The following is a 26,377-nucleotide window of genomic DNA, read 5'->3' as shown; positions in this document are numbered from 1 at the left end:
AACCTTCCTCCCTTCTATTCAGATGGCAGCTGAGCTAAAGGTAAAGTTAATTACCATAAAGACTGTTGGGCAGATAGGGCATTCATTCAGGCACCACAACACCAAGAGAATGGTAAAGCTGAGAGGCTAAAACTAACAGCAAAGTGGAAACTTAATCACTCCCCTGTGTAGCATTTCTCCTTATTGACTGTAAACCTCATTAGATTTTCATTGCTTTGCTCCAACAAACTCTTCATTAGACACACACCTTTGGTCACTGCAGCTGCTTAGGTTGTTTTAAAGACAAACAAACAAACATGTTTAACCCTTAATGCATGGAACCTTTAAAAACCGGTGTATCAGCTTTGTCAAAACAACAGCAACAAAAGGGTGCTTCCAAATCATCAGCCAAATGAAGCTTCACCAAACAGTAACACTGTTCTGCAATAGCAAATAAAGGGAGCCAAGGCATGGCATGGAAACCCACTTTGGGGGGCACTGTATTGGTTATTAATATACAGATGGTAGCAAATGTACAGAAGGAATAAGTAAAGGAAAACTCACCAATGGTGGTGCCTTGGCTGAAGAAGCTGGGGCAGTCCTCACTGGTGAGCAATCTCCACAGGATGCCACCTCAGTGGGAATCAGCCCTTAAATGAGGTCTCAGAGGGGATGGAGTCGAGCTCCACCCCTTCCGGGAGCACAGCTACATCACTCTCACCTGTGCTCCCACAGCTGACCCCACACTTGCCTCAGCTGATTAATCAGAGGTTCAGGTTGTGATTACCAATCTCCCATACAGGCACTTTACTGCTTTCCACATTTTCAAGACAGCCAAACACTCTTGGAAAGACTTCTCCACAGTTACCAATTGGTAATTATCGAGTTGTCTGTGGGATGATACATGCATGGCTGCTTATAGAATCACCAAAATGTTGATTGGAAGAGACCTCTGCAGTCCAACCTCCTGCTCAAAGCACAACTACCACCAGCACTAGAACAGGTCTGCCATGGGTTTGTCCAGCTGAGTTTCAAAAGCCTCCAAGAACAGAGAACCAGCAGCCTATAAGGTATATATAAACCACTTATATGGTCTTTGTTAGTCACGCCACCAGTCATGTCTGGATAGTAAGCAATCATGGTAGTTAGATGGGATTTGTCATGGTAGATTGAAACCAAGGGTTTCCAATCACCTTCTTCTCAACACTGTATTTGGAAATGAATTCCATGGTTGCCTTCACTGATGCTGGACAGCAGTCTGATGCCTGAGCCTAATGTTCCCTCATATCAGTATTTAAGCCACAGCCAGTACCGTAGTTTCACATGCAGGATACTCTCCTCTTTCATTCTTCTCTATACATCTGTACTCTGACTGTAAACATACTCATCTTCTGCCTTCCACATTTCTAAGCAGATGTGCTGCGCTGCAAACATGACAAGGATGCACCAACATGCCTGATGGTCATATTGCTTTACAGATAGATGGGGATGCAGAATCACAGAATCATTAGGTTAGAAAAGACCGCTAAGATCATCTGGTCTAACCATCAGCTCATCCCCACGCTGCCCACTAAACTGTGTCCCTCAGTGCCACATCTCCGTGATTCTTGAGCACCTCCAGGGACTCCATCGCCTCCCTGCGCAGCCAATTCCAACACCTCACCACTCTTTGTGAGCCTAACATCCATTCTGAAGCTCCCATCACAGAAACACAGAATGACCCGGGTTGGAAGGGACCTCAAGGATCATGAAGCTCCAACCCCTCTGCCTGGCAGGGACACCAAACATACACATTTACTAGATCAGGTTGCCCAGGGCCCCATCCAACCTGGCTTTGAACACCTCCAGGGATGGGGCATCCACAGCTCCTCTGGGCAGCTGTGCCAGCGCCTCACTGCCCTCTGAGTATGCGAGCACAACCCTCCCTCTCGCAGCCCGCATCCCTCAGCTCCAAGCACGACCTCCTCCCTCCCTCCCCGCCCCGCCCAGGAAGCGCCCTTTGCCCGCGGAGCAGGAAGCGTGGCGGCGCCGGGCGGCAGAGGCGCCCTGCAGGTAGGCGCAGGGCGGGGGGAGCGGGGCGGCCGCGAGGTGCTGGGCCTGGAGGGGGCAGCCCGGGTTGGAAGCTTTGGCTGAGCCTTTGTCTGTCGGCACCGTGGAGGAAAGAGCAGCCCGGAGAAGAGACAGAAAGGAGGAGGGGAGGGCCGGCTGCCCTTTTTGTACTCCTGTCTCCGCTGACCCTGCGTTCCCCAGTCCCATCGCTTCCCACCTGCCGCAGGCAAAAGCATCTCCTTGCCCACTTTCCGATCTGTGTTGCGCACAGGCAGCCTCACACGCTGCCCCGGTTCCCCAGAGCTCCACGTCTCTCGCTTCTCATCCCTGTTTGGGTGCCGTGGCAGTGCCCTGACCACCCCATCTCCTGCCCGTCCCAGCACATCAGCCTGTGCTTTAGGGTTTAGTGAGGCTTTACATCACTGGCTAGTGCTGTATACCACGTACAGGTGGGCATGGAACAGCTGCCCGGTGTGGAGGACATGGCCCCACGTGCAGGAGTTCAGAGAGCACTTGGACACCGCTGTCAGACATAGGGTTTGGATTTTGGGTGGTCATGTGTGGAGTCTGGAGTTGGACTCAGTAATCCTTGTGGGTCCCTTCCAGCATGGGAGATTCACACCTTGCTCTGGATGGCAGCATTGTGCCCGAGGGTGACCATGCAGAGAACGCTCAGCCAGCAACAGCATTTCAGGAGCAAGCTGCAGGACCCCAAGGAGCCTGAGAGATGGAGCTCTACACTGGGATGACTCCCACAGCCTGACGCAGCCATAGGACAACTATGGAGGTGAGTGGCCAGGAGAGAAAACGAAGAGCTGTCAGCAAACAACAAGTTAAGACAAGGAGTTGTTGGTCCTTGAAGACCATCTCTTCTGTTGGTGACATCAGTCTCCTCCTTTCACAGAGAGAGGACTGGCCATGGGAAAGAAGGAAACTCCCTACTCCAGGCTAGCCTTTCAATGGATAAGGACTGCCTGCTTTTTGCTGAGCTGCCATAGCAAATCTGAGCAGAGCAGCCATGCATCAGGAAGCCTTTGCAGAGTCAGAAGTAAACTCTTCCTTATGCCTCATTTGCATGCTTTGAGGCTTCCCCTAGTAGTTGTGGTCAGACATTTATCAAGATACTGGTACCACCTCTGAAGGGCAGAGGGTTCTGCTTCTCTGCAGTTCCCATTTGTACATGCTTTACAGGGAAACCCTGCTGTTTGTGGTTAGCTGCTCAGGGAAAAGGCCTGTGTGTGCATGGGGCTTCAGCTCCTGCTTTCAGGTGGAACAGGCCATCTGGTACACAGCACAGCATGTCAGCACCTGGGTTCGCTCCTACCATCAATCTGCTGCAACAGAGATTCTCAGTAATGGCAAAGTTCTGAGAGCTGTAAGGCTCCTGAAAGCAGCCTAACATTGGATGTTGGCTCAGGACAGCCTGAAATGGCGCAACTGCAGAGATGGGCCCCATCAGCATTCAACAGATACTTAAAATAGGCACTCAGCTTCTTTTCCTTTCCCCTTTCTCTTTTCTTTCTTCTGTAGTTCAATAAATCTTTCGCTTGCTCCCTTTCTTTCTGTCCAGCTTTGCCACCCAGTATCAAAGACTTCAAGGCTGGTGTCTGAAATCCAAGACCGTTCCCCTCATCTGAGTTATCTCCTTAATTCTGATGCCATCTAATCTCTTATTACCTTTCATTCAATAGCTGTCGGTGATGGATGAAGCAGTCCACAACAAAATGTCCATCAAAATGACAAGAGTCATTTTCCATTTAGAATACTTTGAAGACAGTAATTAGTCTTGTGGTTGTCATTATTACAGAATCATCTCCAGTTCAGCTGTGTGTGCAGATGTGGCTCCGTTTTGCTTTTTCCTTAACCCTATAGCTATTGTCAACCAATTCTGAGTCCAGCACATCTGGTGTATCTCCTCATGTACTGGTCATCAGAAGAGAAGCAACCTTAAATGTCCTGCAAGAAAATACAACATATCTGATATCAGGTACCTCACTAGTGCACAGGATGCCCATAAATGTTTGTTGCTCAGATGGTGCCATTCTTTTAAGCAAATTCTCCATCTGTTTTCTGTATTCAGCAGGGGGAGTAGATTTCAAGGCATATTACACAATGCTATTGCTGAATATTCATCTAAGATTAATTTTGTTTGCTTTTGTAAGGAGGATCCCTGATCGGTGAACTTGACGTAACTTGCCCAGATGGACCAAGGAGAAGATCAAGATCATGAGACCTCAAAGGAGATACGCATGGGTAAGGAATAAGATGAGTTTATAAACATGGAGAAAGCAAAAAGCAATCTGAGCTCCTGCAGTGCTCTTCAAACCACTTTTATTTCATCCAGCTTGATTTGAGACCTTCTCTTTCCCTCTCACTGCAGCCTTGTCAGTGTGTTATTAAGAATATGTATGAAAGACAGCATATTAAGAAGACAGAACATGACAGTTTCCTGGGAGCAAGGAAGGGCTGATTGCCCTGCCCTCGGCTCTGCTTTTTGTGGCACATTGGCTCTGGGTCCTGTGAAGAGGTCTCATTCTCACAACTAGTCTTATTTTTGTTCCCAGTCTGTATAGTTAGAATAATACAAGTATAGTTGTAATTACAGAGAAAATGAATAGCCAGAGGGTATCTAAGAAAAGACTCACCAATGCTGAGGCCTCCAGTTGAGATGGATGCTCACCAATGTTGAGGCTCACCACAAAAAACTCCACAAAAGAGCAATCTCCAGAAAGAGATGCTGCCTTAGTGGTGGTCAGCCCTTAATTGGGATCTAGGAGAGGTGGAGTCAAGATCTACCCCATCTGGGAGCACAGCTGAATTACACCACCTGTGCTCCCACGGCTGACTCGTTGGTTGCTTCAGATGGTTAAACAGAGGTTCAGGTTGTGATCAACAATTTCCCTTACACAGTCCTTCCCTGTAACTGCTTCTCCCACACAGTGCAGACCATACTCTCCGGAAGAAGAACTCGCCTGTTCTCTGCTATGCTCATCTCCCAGCAAAAATTACAATTAGTGATTACAATTAATCATGTTTTTTCCAGGTGCTGAGATCAATCCCTTTCTGAATCACTTTGCAAGCACAGATCAGCAGGACTTGTTGACAGGATCCGTAGGAGGAGAGGAACAGCTGGAGAACAGCCATGGAAGTCAGAGTGGTTCCACAGAGGCATGGCGAGGTGACCACAGGGAGGCAGAGGAGGCTAAGCTGCCTTGCTCTGCCATCACCCTGGTGAAAAGACAAGAGAGAAGGGTGGCAGGAGCCCCCCGGCGAGCCCCTCGTGCAGAGCGGCCCACCATCTGCTCCGAGTGTGGCAAGGGCTTCAGCCGGAGCATCCACCTCATCCAGCACCAGCGAATGCACACTGGGGAACGCCCGTTCCTGTGCGGGGAGTGTGGCAAGGGCTTCAGCCAGAGCTCCCACCTCATCCAGCACCGACGGGTCCATACTGGCCAGAAACCCTACACCTGTGCAGAGTGTGGAAAGAGCTTCAGCCAGAGCTCCAACCTCCTGAAGCACCAGCGCATCCACACCGGGCTCAAACCCTACATGTGCAGTGAGTGTGGGAAGATCTTCAGCGACAGCTCCACCTGCATCAAACACCAGCGTATGCACACAGGCGAGCGGCCCTACAAGTGCCCAGCCTGTGGGAAAAGCTTCAGCCAACACTCCCACCTCCTCCAGCACCAGCAGGCCCACAACGGTGTCCGGCCTTACTCTTGTGGTCAGTGTGGCAAACGCTTTGGGCAGAGCTCTGACCTCATTAACCACGCTCGTACCCACACTGGTGAAAAGCCTTACAAATGCAGCCAGTGTGGCCGAGGCTTCAGTGGCAACTCCAACCTCATCAAGCACACCCGCATCCACACAGGTGAGCAGCCGTACCACTGCAGCCAGTGCGGAGCAAGCTTTCGTTTCCAGCCCCAGCTGGTGCGCCACCAAAAGCACCATACGGGGTAGTTGGCCACATGGACTGTGGGCCACGGACCTGGTGCTGCTGGACGCCTTGTATGGGGTGTGAACAGGGGGCAGGGAGCCCTCAGAGCCCGTGCCCTTCTGGGTAAATGGGTCTGTGAGCACTGCCTGGGCACTCAGACTCAGCGTGCACTAAATGAACTAAATGCAGGTTCACTGCGTGGGCTGGCTGTTCTCAGCCCCTCTTTCGGGGATGAGGAAAGAAATGTGCTTACTGTGTGGTACATTCAGGACCAGGAGAGGGAACACAGAGACATTCCAAGGATCAGTGCCTTCTTTTGCTATTCTTAGAGGGGTGTGATTTTTGTCCTAAAATCCATTTCCTGTATGAATCGCCTGGATTTTGCCTGTTGTAAGGCCATAGTTCAGCATGATCGCTCCCCTCAGAATCCACATCTCCCACTTGTCAGTTTTCTTGGGTTTAGGTGGTGTTAGCTATTTATTTCAAAGCCCTGCAACAGAGTTGGATGCCCCTGAGCGTATATCACAGGCCCAGCCATCCTCTGAGTGGGCCATGCCTGTGGAACTGTGTTTCTGCTGGGTTGGATGGCTGCTCAACTGACAGATTCTCAGATGCTGCCGTTTGACAGCTTTGTCCTCAGCAGCAGTTAAGTAAATTAACATAAATTAACATAAATACCTAATAGGTATTTCTCACAGATTCTGGTTTAGGCGCTTTTGTGGGTGACACTTTATGAATGTTTTTATAAGGCTGTTAAAAGTATTTCGGATGACTTTTTTTGTTGTTTAATTGTGATCTTTCATTGACAGCTGATGAAAAGAAGGAGGACGGTGTTTAAAAAATAAGCTATGTCAAACCGGTTTTGTAGTCGATGTTAAACGTCTTTTCTCACATAAAAGTTTTTAACTCTAACACGGCCTCTGAGTCGTTAATGACTGCAAAGAGGTGGTGATGACCTTCATTTCTGGAATATCCATGAATTTTTTGCAGGTGGTTTTGACATCTTCTTTAGTAATGACTTTCTAAGGAATACGGGGGAGGCAGAGTTCCGAGAAAGCAGAATGAAGTGACCTCTGAAGAGATCTTCACTTTGAGGAGGAAAATACTACTGCTGGGAGTCTGTCCTTACAAGGAAATTTAGCTCACGACCGCTTGGTACGGGGGAGGAGAGAACTGGCAGTAATAACAAAGATGTTAATATCTCTAGCACGGAAGAACTCCCTGTAATGAACGTAGCAATATATACTGAAATGCCTGTTCCACCCACGGAGCCAAACAGTTGAAGAAATCAGAGTGTGCTTTAGGCAAGAAAATGAAGTGATCGAATCTGTTGTGCTGTAGAAGTTTTATTTTCAGCATTGCTTAATGCTAACAGTGAGCATTCTCATGAAGATGAGCTTCCAAGTAGCAGATAGCAGTAAGGACCGAAAGAAAGTCCAGCTTGTAAAGCACTGGGGAAAGAAGCAAGCTGTGAACAGAAGCAATGCGATTGGAATTACTGGCTGAGTAATGCACAATGCCATGAACAGGACTATTACTTCTACCTGGTAAATTAAACATGCCAGGGGCACGGAAGCCAAGTAATAGTAGCCCATTTGAACTCCTTGTCTGCTTCTGTTTGATTTTCAAAGAGCACACAGAGAACCTACTGATGGGCATTATCTGTTCCCTTTGAGATGTAGATCACTTTTGGTACTCTCTTCTTCACTTGGCCATGTCAAGCCAGGGCATTTCACACTCTCCGTTCAATAGTTATGAATGCTATAGTCCAAAATGCAGAGCATACCGTTCAGCTTCATATTCACTTACCTTTGAAAGCGAGGGAGGTGTTAAGAAACAACATCTCCACAATACCACATTTGGGCAGCACAGTGTTAGAAGGACGTACAGCCCTTGGTGTCTGTCTGAAAATGGCTTTGTCCACTATGGGGTCCCTTCTCAGCAAGTCATCTCTGCAGACCCTCCGCCATCAATACCTTGTCAAATGAGCCAAGTTTGCTCAAGCTTGTTCTTGCTGCCATGATAAATGTCCACACTTCAGGACACCAGGTGCAGCTCAGGTCTGTGCTGCCATGACAACCACTGTGTGTCATAGTGAAGTCATCATTGCATCACAGATACGTCCCTGGTTTAGTGGCCTTTTAGTGGCTCTGGTGTCACTTTGCAAGCACTGTGCTGAGCAAAGTGGAGCAAGCAGCCAAGGACTGTGGCAGTGGAACTGGAAGAACAAGGATGTGGGTAGGAGTAGGGTACTCTGCCATGGCCCCAACCTCTTCTCCCCTTTGGGCAGTGGGCGTAACCCCAAGCTGCCAGAGTTTAAGGAGAGTTTAAGGAGAGTGGGTCCCTTCCAGCTCAGGATATTCCATGATGCTGTGAATTTAATCATGAAGTCAGTGTAACTGAGATGCTCAAAGAACCAGTTTAGCTTAGCTTCATGGGCTGTTTTCTACAAGTGAAGTTGAGCTATTCACAGAGGTGTACAGATCTCAGGTCTGCTGGGCAATAACCGAGATGATACCTGCACTTTTCCTTTCAAAGGTCTTAGCACTAGTACAAAACTATGCTGCATGCACTCAAGTATGAAAACTTCTATTAGACTTTTAATTTGCTTGAAGTCCTCTAAACCCATTGTATCTGGGAGCTCTGTAACTGCATACTCATTGATGTGCTCAGGGAAGTTGAGACCCCTAAGAATTGTTTCAGCTCCAGTATGGCATCTTTGCTTGATTAAGAAGTGTCTCTCATCGGGATGACAGGCTGCCCATGGGGACCTCTTGATACAGGTGTCTTTCCTTTTACCACCATTTACAAGAACGAACCTAAGCTGCACCTTACTGAAGCTGGAGGATGAAATCTTCCACTCAGGCACCACAACAGCCTGAACAGAAGGCAGCCTCTGATCGCAGAAACTGAACACAGAACTGACTACATCGAAATACATGTTTCTATTTAAAAAGAAACAAACCACATCTCACTCCAAGTGCAACTTAAAAGTGTACCATAATCTACAAGCCTGCTGTGCACAACTGTTCCGTCACATTGGGTGAAGGTGTCTTTGTGCATAGGACCGAGCTGTTGAGCAAAGAGGTAGGTCTTGCATTGCATCAGCTGCTTCTGGCTGTGAGGGGTGCACAGTGTAGTCTGTAAATAGGCCTCACCAAGATGCACACAGACTGTGTTTCTGCTAATTTGGACATTGCATATCTATCGAAGGTAAAGCCTGTAGCGTTTTACTTTGCAATTTTATCCCATCTCTACTTTCCTGGAGGTTAAAGTCCTTGCAAGGGCGAGGTGAGTAAGACTGAGGCCTCTGGAAACACAGGTTCTGTCTTTGCTAGGGAACAGGTAAATTCTCGAGGGATTAAATAAATGAATCACTTAGCAGGCTCTTGGACATCAAATGCATGCATCTCTGGAGACACCCAAAGTCAGGCTGGGCAGGGCTCCGAGCACCTGATGGAGCTGTGGGTGTCCCTGTTCATCGCAGGGGAGTTGGGCTGGGTGGCCTTTAAGGCCCATTCCAAGTCAGATGATTCCACAATTCTATGATTCTGTAAGAAAAAGGCAGATAGATAGGCAGCAGCTTATCCTGCTTTTATTCTCCATGGCGACAACTCAAAAGCAACAAATTGGAAACTGCAAGCGTGGTGAATGCATAATGCTTGGTAACTGAGGGTGAGGATGTGTCCCAGAAAGCTGTCAGAGTGCTTGTATTGTCGCTGTACAGAGCAGTGTGTCTTTCTGACACTCCCTCCAGCCTCCCATTACGGAAATAACTTCATTACAGGCGAGAAGGAGAATTTAAGTAAAATAGCCGAAGCTGAGCACAGCAAAGAAAGCTGCTCCCTCACTGCCTAATGGGGGAAACAAAGCTGTTGCAGGCAAGCAACTGCAACAAAAGAAAGGAAAAACAAAATACAACTAACAGCTCTGTGACAAACAGCGAGAGGACCACAACCGTGGCTGGAATTTTCAGTAGGGTCTGTGAAAAGCGGGCACCTGGCTGCCACCAGATGTGAGGGATGTGTGATGGGCCAGTGCTGGTGCTCTGCAGGCTGGGTGACACAGGTGCATAGGAGCTCCTCATTGCCTCCGCATTCACCTGGCGTTTGGGCACAGAGGACACATGGCTCTCAGGGCACAAGTAAAGGCTTTGAAGGAATAAAGATAAGTGAGCAGGTGTGGAAGAGATCTACCAAGGAGGCACTGGAGATGAAACCACGCCATTTCCTTGACCTGAGTTTTGCTTTTAAAATCAGCCCGACGGCTTTTAATTCATCCTTTTAAACTCAGATGTAACACATCATCTTGGAGCCGCATTTGCACTCTGGGTGTGATGAAACACTGCTTCCCTCCCTTTGCCGTCGCTCTCAGCCAAGGACAAAGAGATCTGAATGGGTTTGCTTTTGTTGTTTGCTCTTCAGAGCTCTTACTGCAGCTGCCCTGGGACTGGAAACAATACACACTTGTTTAGAAATTGTCTTTGGCTTGAATCTTTAAAATGTTTCCAGTAACATCTCTGCTTGAGTTCAAGAACAGATGGAAGGCTTGGGGTTTTGTTTTGTGCTGCCTGTAATTTTTGCTTTTATAGGGGGTAAAAAAGCTCTTTGCTGTTGTTGGTGGGTTTTTTTCTTGGCTTTTGTAACAAAATGCAACTCAGTCCACAGCCAAACTGACTGAAGCCCCCAAGCTCAAGGTCAGCTGTGTATAGCCGAGCATGCAGAGCAGTCAGAGAGGGATCATATGCACAACACAGAGCAAAGGGCAGAGAGAGAGAGGGGGTGAAGGTCTCTTTTGGCAAAGGCCCCTGTACAGGTAGGGGTGAACGTCCACAAGCAGTTATAAAGGTCACAAGGGAACTGACATGGGAATCAGGGCATATTCCTCCCATTTATTCCTAACGTTATTAATACCATTCCGTTTCTGATACTGATAATTCAGCTGGCATTTTTTTAGATGGTATCAAAAATAGCTGACCCATCGTGCAGTGTACAGGGATCTCTCCTCTGACCTCCCGGGTAATAGGCCAATGGCTTCAGGAGCCCCACGCGAAGATGACTGTGCATTTGGCAGCTCAGCTTTGTGTAAAGCATACACGCCATTATAGCCAGATGGCGGTGCTGCCCCACAGAGGTTCCAGGAGTGAGGGTCAGTCCTGCAGCACCTGGCTTATGCCAAAGGTCCATTTGCTCCTGGACCCAGTTAAAGAATGAGCTAAAGCCACTTCAGCTTTCATTTCCACGTGTCCCAGACCTGTACTTCTTAGCGGCACACAACAGAACCTCACCCACAGCTTCACGTGAAAGGTCCCTGGAGGAAAAAAGATAGCTCTGAGCTTTGTCTCAGTGGAACGGTCTCAACGATGATGTATTTTATTTTCAGAATAGTCCAGGCATGATAAACATTGTAGTTAAGTACCTCACTGTGGCCTTCCAGTACTTTAAGGGAGCATATAAACAGCAGAGGGGATGGCTGTTTATGAGGGTGGATAGTGATAGGACAAGGGGGAATGCTCTTAAACTGAGACGGGGGAGGTTTAGGTTAGATATTAGGAAGAAGATGTTCACCCAGAGGGTGTTGATGCACTGTAACAGGTTGCCCAAGGAGGCTGTGGATGCCCCATCTCTGCAGGCATTCAAGGCCAGGCTGGATGTGGCTCTGGGCAGCCTGGTCTGGTGGTTGGTGACCCTGCACGTAGCAGGGGGAGAGGGGTTGAACTACATGATCATTGTGGTCCTTTTCAACCCAGGCCATTCTATGGTTTTGTGCTTCTATAAAAGGTTGTTGCTATGTTTGACTAGTAAAATATTCTGTGATCGCTCCTGCTCAGGGATCTGTATTTGTACAGGCCAGTGACTGCCCTGCATTTCTTCAGAGAAGCAGCTTTGGAAGGGACCTTTGGTCAAAAGAGACATTAGCAGTTAAGAGTACTCAGGATGACCTGGGACTGTGGGAGCAAGCTGGCAAATGGGCTGAGAAAAGCTCTTCCGCACAGTGTCAGACTATTCTGTTACTGGGGAAGGCTGGTCACATTCCAACAGTGGCACCCTTGTGCCAACTCTCTTAAAACTCCTTGAAAAAAATTTCACAGAGAATAAATTTTCCCTATAAAAGATTAATTCTGTCTTACTGTGCCCAATCCTGATATTTTCTTTGCTTCACAGATTTCCCTGGCCAGTTTCAGATCGGTCTTCAAAGGGAGGTTGTATGTACAGGTCTTTCATCGGTTGCCAAACTATTGGTCTTTTTCTGTTGCAGGTGAACTAGTGAACTAGTATTACCCAGCCAGAGTGGGCTTGTTGGAACAAAAGGTCAAGAAAGCAGTTTATCTGCTGATCCATGGTCAGCAGGGACCCTCAGAGTCACAAACCAGTGCTAAAATCATGATTCAGTGTGCTGCTGAGGGATCCACGCAACAGCAGGAGCTGGAGCTTTCCAGGGAAGTTCAGCACATGACTGGCATTGCTGGCTGAACAGGTAAGGCAGGCCTGGGGCACGCTGCTTGGTATTTACTTTCCCATTATGTCAAGACTTTATTCTGAAGCCTAGATAACACTATTGACAGCACAGCCAGAGGTAGCACTGATACCTGATCCTGCTGTTGCCCTAAAGGCTTATAATTTTTTACAGGATTTGCTCATCATCTTGGTTGTTTACTTTGCTAGTCACTGTTGTGATGCTTCATTTGAAGGTCACAAAACCATCATCAACGTGACTTAGACATCCATATCTTGTATGAAAAGGATTTAAACTTCATGCCAGCTATAAAACTTGATCACTGGAAAATTTATAATTTGAGATCCCATCACTGTCAGATTAAGTGCAATAATCAGGCTCATTATTTTCCAGTGCCAGCATCTTGCAGGTGCTCTTAAAGTTGGTCTAGGCACAAAGCTACCATTACTCTTTTCTGAAGCAAGTGACTCCTACCAGCTTCTGTCTTCCTGCTCCCTCCATGTTGCTTATCCAAGAGTCACAGGTCATTAGGGTTGTGCAGCTATGGAGATAGCCCAACTCTACGTCAACCCTCACTTTTCAGTTGATCCATTTGGCGCTGATACAGACACGTTGCTAATGGGCCCGTTTCTGACACAATCACTGTTACAGATGCACATTTAATACAGATGCACATCTCCGCGTGGTGAAAAGCTTCCTGGGTTTGCTGGATGTCTGATGTTAAGGACAGCAGGTTAAAGTTCCCTAAAATCCATGGCATAGAGCCTCCCAAGATTCTCAGACCAACAAAATATTAGCATCTTTTTGTTTGACAGTCTTATCATATGTCAGGGGTGAAATGCTTAATTTTAAATGGCACGTCAAGAAACACCGTAGATCTCTCAAGGCCTTAGAGACCTCAGATGGAAAGCACCCGCCAGCCTTTTGGTAACTGAGCTGTGATTTTCCTAGGAATATACATTGATGATAATATCAAAATGTACTTAAAATTTAGTTTCTCAAACCATACTGCAAGGCAGATCCAGGTCTAATATGTTCCTGCAGGCTAATCTTTCTTTGGCCGGGAAGAAAAGCATGGAAAAGAAAGCCATCCTTCTGTCATTCATCTTCTAGCATAAAAAAACTACAGCAGCATCAAGTCTGTGGAGATTACTCTTCCTCTCCCACTCCTGGTGAGCTAATACCACAAAGGACTTGTACAGAAATGAATCTGCAACTTTGATGGAGAACTGCAGTGATGTTAACCAATCGATCCAGTGTTCAAAAACATATTGCTAGAGTGAGCACCCCATAAATTTGAGGCCAGGTAACGAACAAATGCCCCAAGTTATGAGATGACATTTTAGAGGCTGACAACATCTGTAACAAAACAGAGCGCTGAACTTGTTTCCAGGCCTGATGGTAATCAAGATACCAGACCCTGGATTATTCCCGCTATCTTTCCTCATGTAATTTTAGCAGCTAAAAAATAAATGACTGCATTTTACCTCACAAAAAGCAGAATGCCGGCTTCCAGATGGTGTGATGCATTCACTTCTAAATTCAGCTGTTCCTGAGACAACAGCCACCAAAATCATGTCACAACTGTAGTGAAAGAAACGACTGTAATTGAAAAAGGTCTTTCAAAGTTTGTGTTCACCCAGTGTTAATCCTTTTCCCACTGCTGTCACTGCTTTGTTCAGTGCCTGGGAACAGTGACCAGAGAGGAGCAGTCCCACTTCACAAAACAAACATCTGCAGCCTTCTCACTGCATCTTTTTCCCTTTTGCTTCTTTAAAACAAAAAGGCCACTAAGTCTGGAGGTGCTGGGAGCAGAACACCAGCAAAGTTGGAGCACTGCTTATGATATGGTGGAGTAGATATTCTAGCCTGAAGCTCTAACAGGTCACTGCTCAGCTGCAAGAAAATGCAACTTTATCAAAACAAATCACAGTTGGGGACGGGGGGAAAAACACATCATGCTCTCATCACAAGAAAAGCTACTTTGATTCACTTTCAAAACAATACATCAATCTCACTTGCAGCTCTCAGCACACAATGAACGTAACTAAATATATTGAACAAACCAGCCCATACTTGTCTCTCTCTCTCTGTTCAGCCCTTGCAAAGAAACACCTCATCAGTCCTGCTCTGTGGTGTCTGAAAAGATGTAGATTTTCTTTCATAATTTAGAGCCTCGGAGGCAGTCTGCAGCTGTAAGAACAAGGCCTCCTCCCAGCGTGGGGATGATACAGAATAGACTCTAAGCATGGAGACAATTTTGAACCAGCAAACAGAGGAGACAGAGGGAGCATGAGGTACGCACGCAGGCCTCTTTCTGCACGAGATAGGGAAAGAGGCACAAAGGCAGCCTTGCTCCTAGTTCAGGACTGCAGGGGTTGTAAGGACATGGCTGCCTTCCAGTGCAGAATGGAAGGGGCCAAAGAGAGCCCTGGACGCATTTTCCTGGCAGACTTCCAAAGCTTCTGAGACTTGGTGCTGTTCATAGGAGCCTGCTGCCACGATGATACAAACAATTTTTGAACAAAGAGTCCCTGGCCAGTGTCTGTAAAGGTTCACCGGAACCCAGTTCGCTTGTTGCTCTGCATCCTTTCCACTGCAATCACATCATGGTATCCAGCACACTGCTATGACATGTCCACAGTGACTTCAAACCACGAGGGACATTCTCGTTGGGAAATCGTTCTGAAAGAGAGGAGAGAGATGTCAACAGGAAAGCACCCACAGAACAGACAATCAGACGGATGTAGCTTTGACGGAGACACAGCAAACAGCAACAACAACAGGCCACTTTGGCTCTTGTTTCCCTCTCCCCAGAAACTACAGGCTCATCAGCCCTCGCTAGTTCAGATGGGGGCAGGATGTTTTTCACCTACTGGCATTCCACGTGACTTTGTGTGCCTTTGGCACATAAGGCACACATGCCCGTGGGCAAACATCTAGGGGAGTCTGTCACCTCACAATGATGCCCCTGAGGTCTCTGCAGAGTTCCTTGCACTATCAGGGGTTCCAAGGCTTTGTCCTCTCCTAAACTGGAAAGCTGCTAAACTGGTTATCAACCCCTGCCTGTTGGCTCCCTGCTCAGCCTACTTGGAACAGCAGCACAAGACAGGGCCTTACTGTTTTCTTGGGATCCTTTTTCCTCTTCTTGTCAGAGGCGTTGAGGTAGGCCTGCTCCCTGGCCCGGTACGAAGGGCCTCGGCTCAGCTCCCTCTCGCTGTAGGGAGGCAGGGTGTCCTCCCCTTCCTCCTGCTCAGGTGGTGGTGACTCCTGCTGCTGAGATGTATCAGATTTGTAGGTAGAAGGTGGTGACCAGGCATAATACGTTCCCCCTCCTCTCTGGCTGGGCTGTGAGCTCAGCTTTGAAGGGGTTTCACAATGGTCTCCACTTTCATCATAGCTCCGGGACTTTCTCTCCAAGACGCTGCTGAGGTAGGAGTGATCATACTTCTGGCTCCCTCCGGGTGTCCGGCTCACCAGCCTGGGCAGGTGCTTCTCCTCATGGGCCCGTCTCCGGGGCGGGCTGTACGACCAGCCCCGGTCCGAGTCCGTCAGTGGCTCTCGGTTCCCTCTGCTGCGCTTAGTGTAGTACTCCTCCATGGAGCTATCCTGATGGGTCAGCCCTCCACCACGGCCACTGCGCGACTCCGACCGCTCAAAACGACGAGTCTCCTGGCTGTCTGCCCGCCGGGCCCGCTGGCTGTAGGATTCTGCAAAGGCTGCCAGCTCGTCCATAGAGACAGCTGGAACTCCCACAGAGAAACTCTTGCGGGACAACATCTCGGACTTGGATCTCTGCTGGCTGGAAGAGAGAAAAAACAGAGGGTGGGAATCAGCTACGCTCATCCCCTTGACTGCCTTCACAAACAGTGGAGGGTAACAGGCACTGTTGGGGCACGGATCATCTGACCTGTTTTTTCCACCTTCTGCAGAAAAAGATGCATCACATCCTAGAAGTGCCTACTTCTCTCTGCTGATTGTAACAGCAGCCTATTGTGGATAGCTCACATTCTACATGTCTTCCCGAGATTCAGTTCTCTTGTCCTTCATTAGACAGGACTGGACTTGCTTCCCCTTGCCCCCAGCACTTGAAAGGTATACGTCCTGCTGGGAAAACCCAAGAACGAGGCCATAGAAGCTCACAGAAGGTTAATTTTGAAACAGGTTTAAGGCGAGTGAACTGGAACACTAGTCCAGTGCTGAGGGAAAGAAATCCCTGCCACTACTTCTGGGAGACCAGGCTGCCAGCATAAGAGGGAAAAGCACACTGCATCTCTCTTCTAGGTGCCAGTTCTGTGATTCCTAATAAAGCACACCAGCACCGAAAACTGCCCAAGGGATCAAGTACAAATCTGAATAGAGCACTATGGAAGCTCTGTTTCTCCAATTTATCTCACTTTTGCATCCCACCTGGAATGCTGTCAGTACCTAGCTTTGCCCAGCTTGGCAGGCTTCAGCAGACTTGTGGAAATCAGATTCATGCTATCCTCATCTAGTGACACTTCCATCTTTCTCTACAGCTGCAACCTCCCCATCTTGCTAGACTGGACCGTGGCAGGAGGAAATGGAGAAAAGCTCCCGGTACATCTAGCCCTTCTCCTTTTTTTATCACTTTTATATGGCAGCCTCCCAAACAGAGCACTCCTCACCTGTGCCGGAAACTGTCCCTCTCATCTCTGTAATCAGAGATCGCCTGTGATCTCGATGTGCTGCCCCCACCGATGACTCCTGCCCAGTACTCAGCATCACCATCCAGGTCTTCTGCAGGAGGCAGAGGTTTCCTCCGTGCCTGGCGGTAGGGCTGCCTGAAGTTCAAATCATCCTCATGCAAAGAGCTGAGCTCAGAGACAGTGTTGTTATCTGCAGGGGAAGTTGTAGAAAATAAGATAGGCATCACCTAAGGGCATACGTGAGGATGAGAAGACAGGAAGTCTGTAGTGAAACTGGCTGCATGGCTGCAGCTTTTTCAAAAAGAAGCTAAGCTGCTCTCCATTAGAAAAAGTCCAAAACAGAACCCAAGGCTCTCCTCCAAACCTTTGTGCAACCCTGCCCTGGGTCTCAGTTTGAGCACAGAACTGCTGCCAAAACTACCGGTCTTCTGAGCTAGAGCTCAGCAACCAGATGGGATATTCCAAGGGTACCTCAAATGGCATCAGATGCCTGCATTCAGACAGCTGAGCTCAGCCTTCGAGCAGAAATCCCTCCTCAGCCCTGCTTCACCAGCACGTGGGATCTCTCCACCTCCCCGAGGTGGCACATCGTCACAGCAGTTGTGCCACCTCCCCCTTTCCTGGTGTGAGACAGGCTGGCTGTGGATTTGACCTGATTTGCCCATTTAAAACAAAAACAGCCCCCTCACAAAAAGAAAAGAAAAAAAATTAAATATATGAGACTGTCTGAATCACTGTCAGTCTCTGCCTCATCAAGCACACTGACATCTGGAAGCCTGACACACCAATCTGGAGAGGTCTTTTTATAGTAAATCTTGTGGGTGGAGAAGACGGTGTACTGAGCAATGACTGTTTTAGAAGTACATATCATTTGTTAGTTATGCCTAATCTGTACCTTGATTTCATGTCACTCCCCAATGCCATTACCTTCACTGATTTGCAGGATCTCACACATCTGTTTTAAAAGAGCCTCTACCGCTGCTAATGTGGGTTAGCACTGCACGAGTCGGGTGCTGCACAAAGGAACTGAGCCCCTGCAGTGCTGCAAGTCCTCCTCATAACCATTCCTACTACTGCACCTTCGTTTCCTAATATAAGGAAGATCCTCACTTGGGTTTGTACTCTGACACACCTTAGCACTCTCTCAGCCTTTATTTATACAGCCTGCAAGAAGCCATAGGAAAACAGTGAGGAGTTCCATGCATCAGCTTTCTTGTAGTCACTTTGCAGGGCAACAATCACTCCAAACTTTCTGCACTGTTCCAGCCATGCTGCAGTCACTTCAGCCCATAGAATATCATTTCAATAGAATCATCTCTTTCCTATTTTGCCATGCTGGGAGTTTAAGAGGCAGCCACACTGTAAGACTTGTAGAAATTCTAGGGGCTATATTTACAGTTATTAACACAGATCATAAAAGGCTCGAGTACAGACCTGGCTTTGCAGACAACAATGATTCAGAAGTTGAGTGACTGAGTGGCCAATTTTCGTAATAGTTTGAGTTTCCCACACTTTGTTTACTCTAATGAAGGATGATCAGATAAGAAGCAACTCTTTAAAATCAAAGTATACCCATAGGTTCCTAAAATCTGGATTTTATCCATCCCAAGCATTGTATCCTAGAGTCTTTCAAGACAAAGACAGCTGACTTTAAGCTATGAATTTGCAGAGTACTATTCAGGTCAGTGAAAAACAAAAATCAAACCGTTCTTGTTCCTCACATCGCTCTCGCATCCTCCTCGCTGGGTCAAACTGGGCCAGTTCTTTCTCGACATAGTACAACACCTTCATGGAGTCCCTGTCCTTGTCAGTCTGGATCCTGTACCCTTTGCGCACCGCTACAGAGAAATGAAAAGCAATTAGAGGAAAACATATTTAAGTTCAAGGAGACCTTCAGCCAATACAATTTCGATAGCTGAGCTCATGTCTGCAGGCAGGTAGGCTGCAGCCTCCAAAACAGTGAGTCAGTCCTTGCTTCAGGAGAAATCTGTCTGTAAGGTGGGATGTGAAGTTGTGAGCAGCTGCATCGTTTATAAAGTTTTGCAGTGACAGCAAAAATGGCTTATAAATGCCTTGGAAATGTAGAGCCACATACACCAAGTCGTGACATTGCCACAGAGTGACTCCACCTTCTACAGAAGATGGCAAGGAGAAAAGAAGCACTTATTTCTCCTCAGTGATACAGGAAGGATTTGTCATGGCATGGGAGAAACAGTCCCAGGTCAGACTGCTTCTATGCAGCAGGGGCCCTAAGCCTGCAGGGGAAGCAGGTGGCTGAGCATCTGGGAGCTGTCACGCAGCAGGACTGGCCCATCTCCCCACCCAAGGCCTTCTCACACAGGTTGAAGAACATGTGGCAGAAGCTACACAAGATGCAGAAGGAAACAAAGTCCCATAAAGCACATCAGACTGCTTTGAGATTTATACCAAACTCACTTAAGTGGTCAATCAGACCACTGGGTAACTGAAACTGTTTCCCCTGGCATTCTTTATGTGCTCTATCTTACAGAAAAGGCAGAACTCACACGTATGTTAAGCTCTCACCTCCTGGGATTACTCCATGTGCAGGGGAAGTCTGGACAGCTTTTTTGGCTTTGCTATATTCCTTCATGTAGAAAAGATATACATGGAGCTACAGCAGCTCTAACTCCACCAGGTTGGCTCCAAGCACACTTCAAGGCTAACCTGGCAACCTTACAGCAGGCCTACAGCTAACAAGTAGAAATCTGCCTTTTGGAGATGTGAAGAAAATAACATTTCTACAGCAGTTTCTTTAAGAAAGGTCTCAGTCCACGGCTATTCCAAGATGGACAAGAACACGGGTCTAAGTCCAAAAGGGCGAATGTTCAAAGCCTCACTGGAGTACTGTCAAGAAGATGTCACTTAGCAACACAAAACGAACCCGTCTCCCTTGCAAGAGGTTGCTATGTTCCCTTGCATGAACATTGCAGTGTTGCACAAGCAGTCCTCTTGAGGCATGATTTTAAAAAAACAGCTGGACAGTGGTACTGAGCCAATCTGTTTCTTCTGCGTTTTATCCCATACCCCAATGCATCATGCCTTAACACATGGGTTTAATAGTATGCTGCATAGTAGAGGGCATAGTATGCACTGTGTAGGTTGAACAAGGACTTGCCAGCAGTATTTTTAGGCACCTTCTGTCCTCAATGGCTATGCATGTGTCTGTGCTCTATTAAATAACCACGTTCTGCCTCAGAAATGGCTGTGCCATAGAAATGGGTGGAACAATTCCTGTAATAATCCCAAAAATGTCTGCAGAAGGAAAGTGCTTCAGTGAGGGTTAACTTGTGCATTTACACTAACAAAATATATCGGGTGTTAAAACGTAGTATCTGTCTATCACAGTCCTGCTTTCAGTGTGTCTCCAGAACAAACCCAGACAGCTCAGCCAATAGCAGCCTGGGTTTCAGTTTTATTTTAACCACAAGTGCATGTAAAATGACTGTAAATGCACACAGTGATTTATGGAACGCAAGGAACCCTGCCTCTGCCTTTCAAAGCAGAAGGCCAGCACTTCTCTTTGAGAGGCTGCTGCTATGAGGAAGGGCTGGCACAGCATGAACAATGGCACAAGTTCTCCACTTTGCCTCACTATTGTTAAGATCTGATCTGGTACACTGCCAAGAAAGAGACCTCTTGCTATTCTTCCTACTAATGTGTCTCCTGGGAGCTCAGCTGAGCTACCACCTCATTTTTACACAGGCCAACAACCAACCATCAGCTGGAAATGACTCCAACCTACTAATAACCTTTGGGGACCTTGAGCAGCAGCTTCCAGACTCTGGATCAGAGCCAGCACTCATACTGAGACTGTGCCAAGCATCTATTTGGGCAACATCTATAACTCCTGAAACTGGTGCGAAAATTAGCTAGGCATCATGCTAGCTTCATGCCTGACTCGGTATTGCAGCTATGTATCAAAAGGAAAACTACCTTCTTGGTTAATTCCGTAAGCATCTAGAAATTAACTTTGAAATTAAATCTGCAATGATGACCATGAGCAGCTCATTAGAAGTATTTTCTATTACGGATAAGGCATATTTTGTCTCTAGGTTTATTTATTAAATACTTCCAACCACGATTAAATCTCTTTTATTATTCCCCCGTGTGAGAACCACATTCTCACATGCTTCCTCTTCAAACCCTTCCTCTTCTACAAATTGCCAGAATCCTTTAATAAGGTCTGCATATTTCGAAGCCCATCTCAATTATATGGAAATGAAGATGCAGGGATGTTAAAGCACCACTCCTTTAAGTCACAAGGAATGGAATGTTCTTCCCTGCTACAGCGTATTTTCTTCTTCTGAGCAGTTTATGGATTTCTAATGTTTAATCCGTGTAACTACAGACAGGCTTTTTCTTCATTCTTCTGTGGGTGGAACCAAGTCAGACAAAACTGTAAACTGTTTTCCTCCCTTGAAAGGACAGCACTACTATTTTTTTTCAGGCAAGCGTTGGGAATTAAGTGATTTCTCATCTTTCTATACTTCTCATAGGAGAGTTCTGGAGTTCAGCTCTTAGATCTCTTAGGACTTCCCTACGCGCATGGATTAGAGTCTGTGCAAGTCTCCAGGCAACCATTACATTTAAAACAGGCAGAGCGTACATCCTAACTTATGTGTTGCCAACCATCTTCTAAATATGAAAACCGAGATTTCATTTTTATTTCCTGTTCAGACCTAAGTTCAGGACAGAGTTTCTGAGCTTCACTGGAGCTTTGTTGCATGGTATTTATGTAACTAACCATAGGCTAGTTTTTAAAATATCCCCACCCCTTCGTTTGCTCACCAGATCACCACACAGGGGTCACCTACAAGCACAGAAGCCATCTAAGGCAAAGGCTGCCCTTTGCAGGCAGGCAAGACAGGATTACAGAACCCTCCAATCTCCATCCCACAGCACTTCTGATCCCACTGACCAATTTTAAATGAACTAGACAGAAGGGCTGAAGTCTCAAAGATACCAAGTTTCAGATCAGACTTATCCTGGCTACGTGGAAGACACAGAAGCCGTAATTAGTGCTTCTTCTGAGCAAAGACCTTAGTTATCCATTCAACCATTAACCCTTTTGTTTAGCTTGGTGTGTGGCCAACCAGCAAACACATAGTTTGGAAGTGCCATGCAATTGTTTTCTTTTCTACAGCATCTAATTAGGGGATACACTGGCATGATGGGAGGAGCCCAGGAGGCAAGGAAGAGGATGTAGGTTGATACCAATGTCTTCCTTACTGGCACAGTTCTAGGAACATATTTTATGTGCAGCCCCCTGTACCACAGAGCATGACCCAGGCTATGGGTTTGTCCATACTACTACAGTGAAAATTAATTAAGAAAAAAAAAAGCTTAAGAAACTGTGCTGTCTCTTCACAACAGTTAAAACTCAGTGTAATGATATTAGTATTACTACTATGGCAACATACAGTATTACCTGTCAAATCCTGAGTTAAGGGCTTTAGTCTCACTGGTTTGTTTCGGATTATATAATAAATGCATTTTTCTGTGCAATAAGAAAATGCCAAAAAGCCACTCCATTTTGTTTTCACACACATCCACTGTTTTATATTCTGCATTTGTGCTCTGCTGGTAAAGCACAGCAGAGGTGACTACTGGGTCTGCGATGGGACTCCTACAAATCCCTCAGGTCCCCACAGCCAATGCTATGCTCTACACCAAGTGACATTTAGCACAAGAGGGGGAAAAACAAGCAAAGCAACAAAAAAAGCACTGAGCTGTTTTTCTTCCCTTTCCAACAAAGACTTTTCAATTGGATACGTTCTGCTTTGGATCAGTGACTGATTTATTTCCTATTTCAAAATGTTGCATTTCAGGGCTCTGCTTTTATTTCACAGGAAAAAACTGTCAGACTGTTGAAGGAAAATACTTCTAGTAACTCTGGAAAGATTAATGCATTGACTGGGGCAGGGGAAAGCTGCAGAAGACTGTTCCAAAAGCTTAATTACTTGAGAATGCTACTTGATCGTGTCTTTTTGGAACTGTCTTATCAACACGCTGCCATGAGTAAACTTAACAATTGATTATTAGTGCAGTGCTTTGAAATCAGATGCAGCTGGGTCAACTGCAATCACGCTGTGTCAGTATGGAGACCATCTTTGGTTAAGAGTCACTTCTCCAAAAAGTCTGAGATCAGGCAGCTACTCTGATCCTGAAATGCCTGATGTGGCTAAATACTTCATACTTCCTGAAGGCAGCTTCCTTCACAGCGGGAGAAGTGACCCTGCACCAAGACAGGGCCACTATACCAGTGCTCTATGTCTGGCATCGATCCATAACTTCCCTCTAGTTAGAAGTATTCTGTCACTCACGGTTCATAAATGAAAAGGCTGAATAAGCCAACTAACCTACTGACTTCCGTAACACAGGGGAAGGGATCCAGCCTCCAATGGTCTTGGTTAGAAATGATGAAGAGGCATGCTTCTGTGCCCAGGCTGCTACAGGGACAGCACCACATGCTACAGCAGAAACTGCAGCAGGAGGGCAAGGAGTGCCCCACACAGAGCAGCAAGAGTGGTTTACCAAGAAAGCGCAGCTTCTAAGGCATTGGCTCTAAGAAGAAAATAACCACTACCTCTGCTCCCCTAAAACCATTCACCCCTTTTTACCCTGCAAGTGAAGGTTTACAGCTGTATCAAACGAAGCTCAGAGTGTGGACCTCCCATTCTCCACTGGCCTAATTCATTACTCAAGCTGATAACCTGCTGACAGCACTATGAAGGTTGGACTGCATGGTCCTAAGGGATGCAACTGTCATTGTCAATGTCAGGATTAAGATGCGGTTTCTCCAGGTTTACCCTGTTCATAGCACTCTATAAATGACCCTCATCCTTTCCTTCCTCAGACCTCCTCCCAAGTAAGTGGACTGAATGCTGCAAATTACCATTTTGGTTTCCTCCGCCAGTGTCACTTGGGGCCAAGGGAGGTGGGTGTGACTTATCCATCAGCACAGCAGGAGATGGGACTCCAGCTACAGGAACACTGGGGATGTAGTATGGACCTGGGATGGAGGACACCGCAGGAGGGTATCCTGCTTTTGCTGCCTTGCCTGCAACATACACTGAAAAACAAAAAGAACACCAGTCAGCATCGCACCAGCTTTCTTCAGACCCACGTCACGTGACAGAAACCTGCAATCCACCCCAGCAGGAGGCGACTGGACAAATGAAACGACAGGGAACAATCCGATTTTCTCTAAGCCTCAAAGGGCACTGGGGGAGTTTAAAAATGCATATGTCAAGTGAACGCTGTAAGATGTCCAGCGACAGAAAGACATCTAGCGTGTCTGAGACAGCATTTCTGCTGCCACAATTTAGCAGCAATTCAGCTTCTGAAGCATCTGATGACTCAAGCTGAAGGAATGAGGCTCATGAAACCTGACAGATATGCCTGATTCTGAATGAGAACCTTGCTGGATCGCAAGTATTTTGCACTGTTGCAGAAGGCAGCTGCTTTTCACTGTTGGGAAAAAAACCTCCCTGGATGGTCTTAGTTCTGCCCCCACAACACTCACGGACATGATGGCAACTTTGGAAGAGGAGCATGACACTATGGAGAAGAAGGCACAGCTGTCAAGGCAGGGAGGACTTGGAAAATTACATTTGTAATTAACTTTGAGCGCTCAACCATTGAGTAATAGGTCAGATGCTTCACTCCCCAGGAACTAGTTCTTTGGTTAAGCGAAGTGCTCAGGGCAAAGGAAGCAACATTCGCAGATTTTCCTCCTGTTCTGCCAGGGAGCAGAAGAGGTAAGAAAGATCTGCATCAGCTTGGATGGGGTCACTCACACGCCCGGGGGCAGCAGCAGGACTCGGGGCAGCAGGGGCAGCGGACGTAACAGCAGCAGCTGTGAGGGCAGCACTGGCACCAGCAGATCCCCACCAGGAGGAAGAACAGGAACGCTCCCAGGATCACCAGGCCCACAAAGACCCACTCTGGAAAAAAACAGGGAGAAAAAGAAACTTATTAGATTACACATCACTGGGGAAAGGAATGGCAGCAACATTATCCGTGCAGACAGCACAATGGCAGAACAGGCAGGTGGGGCTTTTAGCAAAAGTGGGTTCCCTACTGGCCTAAGACTGCATTGAAGAAGAAATGGCACATGAAGCTGAGAACCAGAGCTACTGGAAAGAGTGGGAGCTACAGCTCCCTCCTGAGAAGGAGCAGCATGGAGGCAAACGCTCTGTCTCCCCAATATGAAAACCCTTTGTCCCAGAGCAGACCTGTATGAATGCTGCAGGACATGCTCCATTAGCATTTGTGTCTCATCTAAGACTCATTCTTCCTGCCCATGTTCATGCCCTGCTTGTGTGCTTGTTCCCTAACTCTATTCTAATTTTAATGGGACAAACTATGGTGAAAAGCAGGCTATAAATAGCCCAGCAAATGAGCCAGGCCTGCCCCTTCGCAACTAGGCCCACGCACACAATTATTCTTTTGAATGTGCTGAACGAACATCCTATTCAGGCGCTGCAGCCAGCCAGGAAACCTAACAACCACTTTTTTTTTTCCCCATTTTCACTGAAGCCTCAGATGAAGCCTGTAAAAGTGACGAGGTAGAAGAGCTGGTCACAAAAATCACAACGGGGTTTTTCTCGTCTCCGTTTACATGATGTGGAAAGGGGAGCAAGGAAAGGTTTCTCAAAGTCTGCTGTGGGAAACTTGGTGCAGCAGGAGGTGTGGTGGGGGCAGGTGCTTGGCCTGCAATGGGGGCAACTCCCAGCTCTGCATCCAACCACCATGCACTGCACAGGGGATGATGTGCACGAAGCTGCACATGCTGCCATATCAGGAGAATGGTCAGTAAACACAGCCAGACCAAGGAATTTCAAGACTCTGAATGTACAGGAGGCTTGCTTTGCAGCAGGGGGATGTAAGCACCTAACCAGAACTCAAGACCGCTGGTGAGTGAAGACCAGATGGGAAGACCTCCACAGGTTCCCAGGTGGTTTTCCAGCCACCCTGGAAAGCTGCGAGGAAGGCAAAGAAAGAAGTGATAGGGTTGTTCAGCTGTGGAAACAGCAACAGACCACTCTTTCTGAACAGAAGTCAAGCGTTCACCACAGGGCTTCCCGGTACACTGTCATTTAAGTTGCAGAAGGTTGCAACAAGGATTGCAGTGTGAGTACAGAATTACACCGGATAAATGCAGTACCTCTCACACGGGTCAATGAGCTGAAAAGGCCAGGAAAGGTGTTCAGCTCAGAACAACCGAAATGCAAGATTTGTCCAGTTCTTAGTTCTTGAAACG

The 26,377-nt window shown here is 47.2% G+C and overlaps 2 protein-coding genes across 3 annotated transcripts in view; one reads left to right on the top strand and one right to left on the bottom strand.

Annotated features, from left to right (window-relative positions):
• Positions 1–1,983: 1,983 nt before the first annotated feature.
• LOC140247963 (uncharacterized) lies at positions 1,984–6,877 on the top strand. 2 transcript variants are annotated; one of them, XM_072328201.1, is made up of 4 exons: positions 1,984–2,031; positions 2,635–2,815; positions 4,191–4,281; positions 5,072–6,877. In XM_072328201.1, exons 3-4 carry the CDS (start codon positions 4,230–4,232, stop codon positions 5,986–5,988), a joined length of 969 nt encoding a protein of 322 aa, XP_072184302.1. In that variant the 5' UTR covers positions 1,984–2,031; positions 2,635–2,815; positions 4,191–4,229; the 3' UTR covers positions 5,989–6,877. The 2 variants fall into 2 exon arrangements, with proteins under 2 accessions (XP_072184302.1, XP_072184311.1); XM_072328210.1 differs by lacking the exon at positions 1,984–2,031 and having other exon boundaries at positions 2,095–2,815.
• A 116-nt stretch (positions 6,878–6,993) lies between these two features.
• The window catches only part of ILDR2 (immunoglobulin like domain containing receptor 2), a 39,378-nt gene continuing 19,994 nt past the window's right edge, over positions 6,994–26,377 (bottom strand). Inside the window, 6 exon segments of the mRNA XM_072328189.1 lie at positions 6,994–15,106; positions 15,542–16,223; positions 17,071–17,281; positions 18,813–18,929; positions 24,008–24,184; positions 24,912–25,058. Coding sequence (XP_072184290.1) covers positions 15,071–15,106; positions 15,542–16,223; positions 17,071–17,281; positions 18,813–18,929; positions 24,008–24,184; positions 24,912–25,058 — 1,370 coding nt within the window. The 3' untranslated portion in view covers positions 6,994–15,070.

The sequence above is a fragment of the Excalfactoria chinensis genome, chromosome 1 (assembly GCF_039878825.1).
Source record: "Excalfactoria chinensis isolate bCotChi1 chromosome 1, bCotChi1.hap2, whole genome shotgun sequence".
NCBI lineage: Eukaryota > Metazoa > Chordata > Aves > Galliformes > Phasianidae > Excalfactoria > Excalfactoria chinensis.
The sequence above is the reverse complement of the archived record's forward strand: the minus strand, read 5'-3'. Positions and strand labels throughout refer to the sequence as shown.

What these genes read in the sequence shown, in the direction of transcription:
- LOC140247963 (XM_072328201.1), top strand. Translation starts at nt 4,230, where the DNA reads ATGGACCAAGGAGAAGATCAAGATCATGAGACCTCAAAGGAGATACGC. An exon ending in CTCAAAGGAGATACGCATGG is followed by an intron (nt 4,282 to 5,071) that starts GTAAGGAATAAG and finishes TGTTTTTTCCAG; the next exon opens with GTGCTGAGATCAATCCCTTT.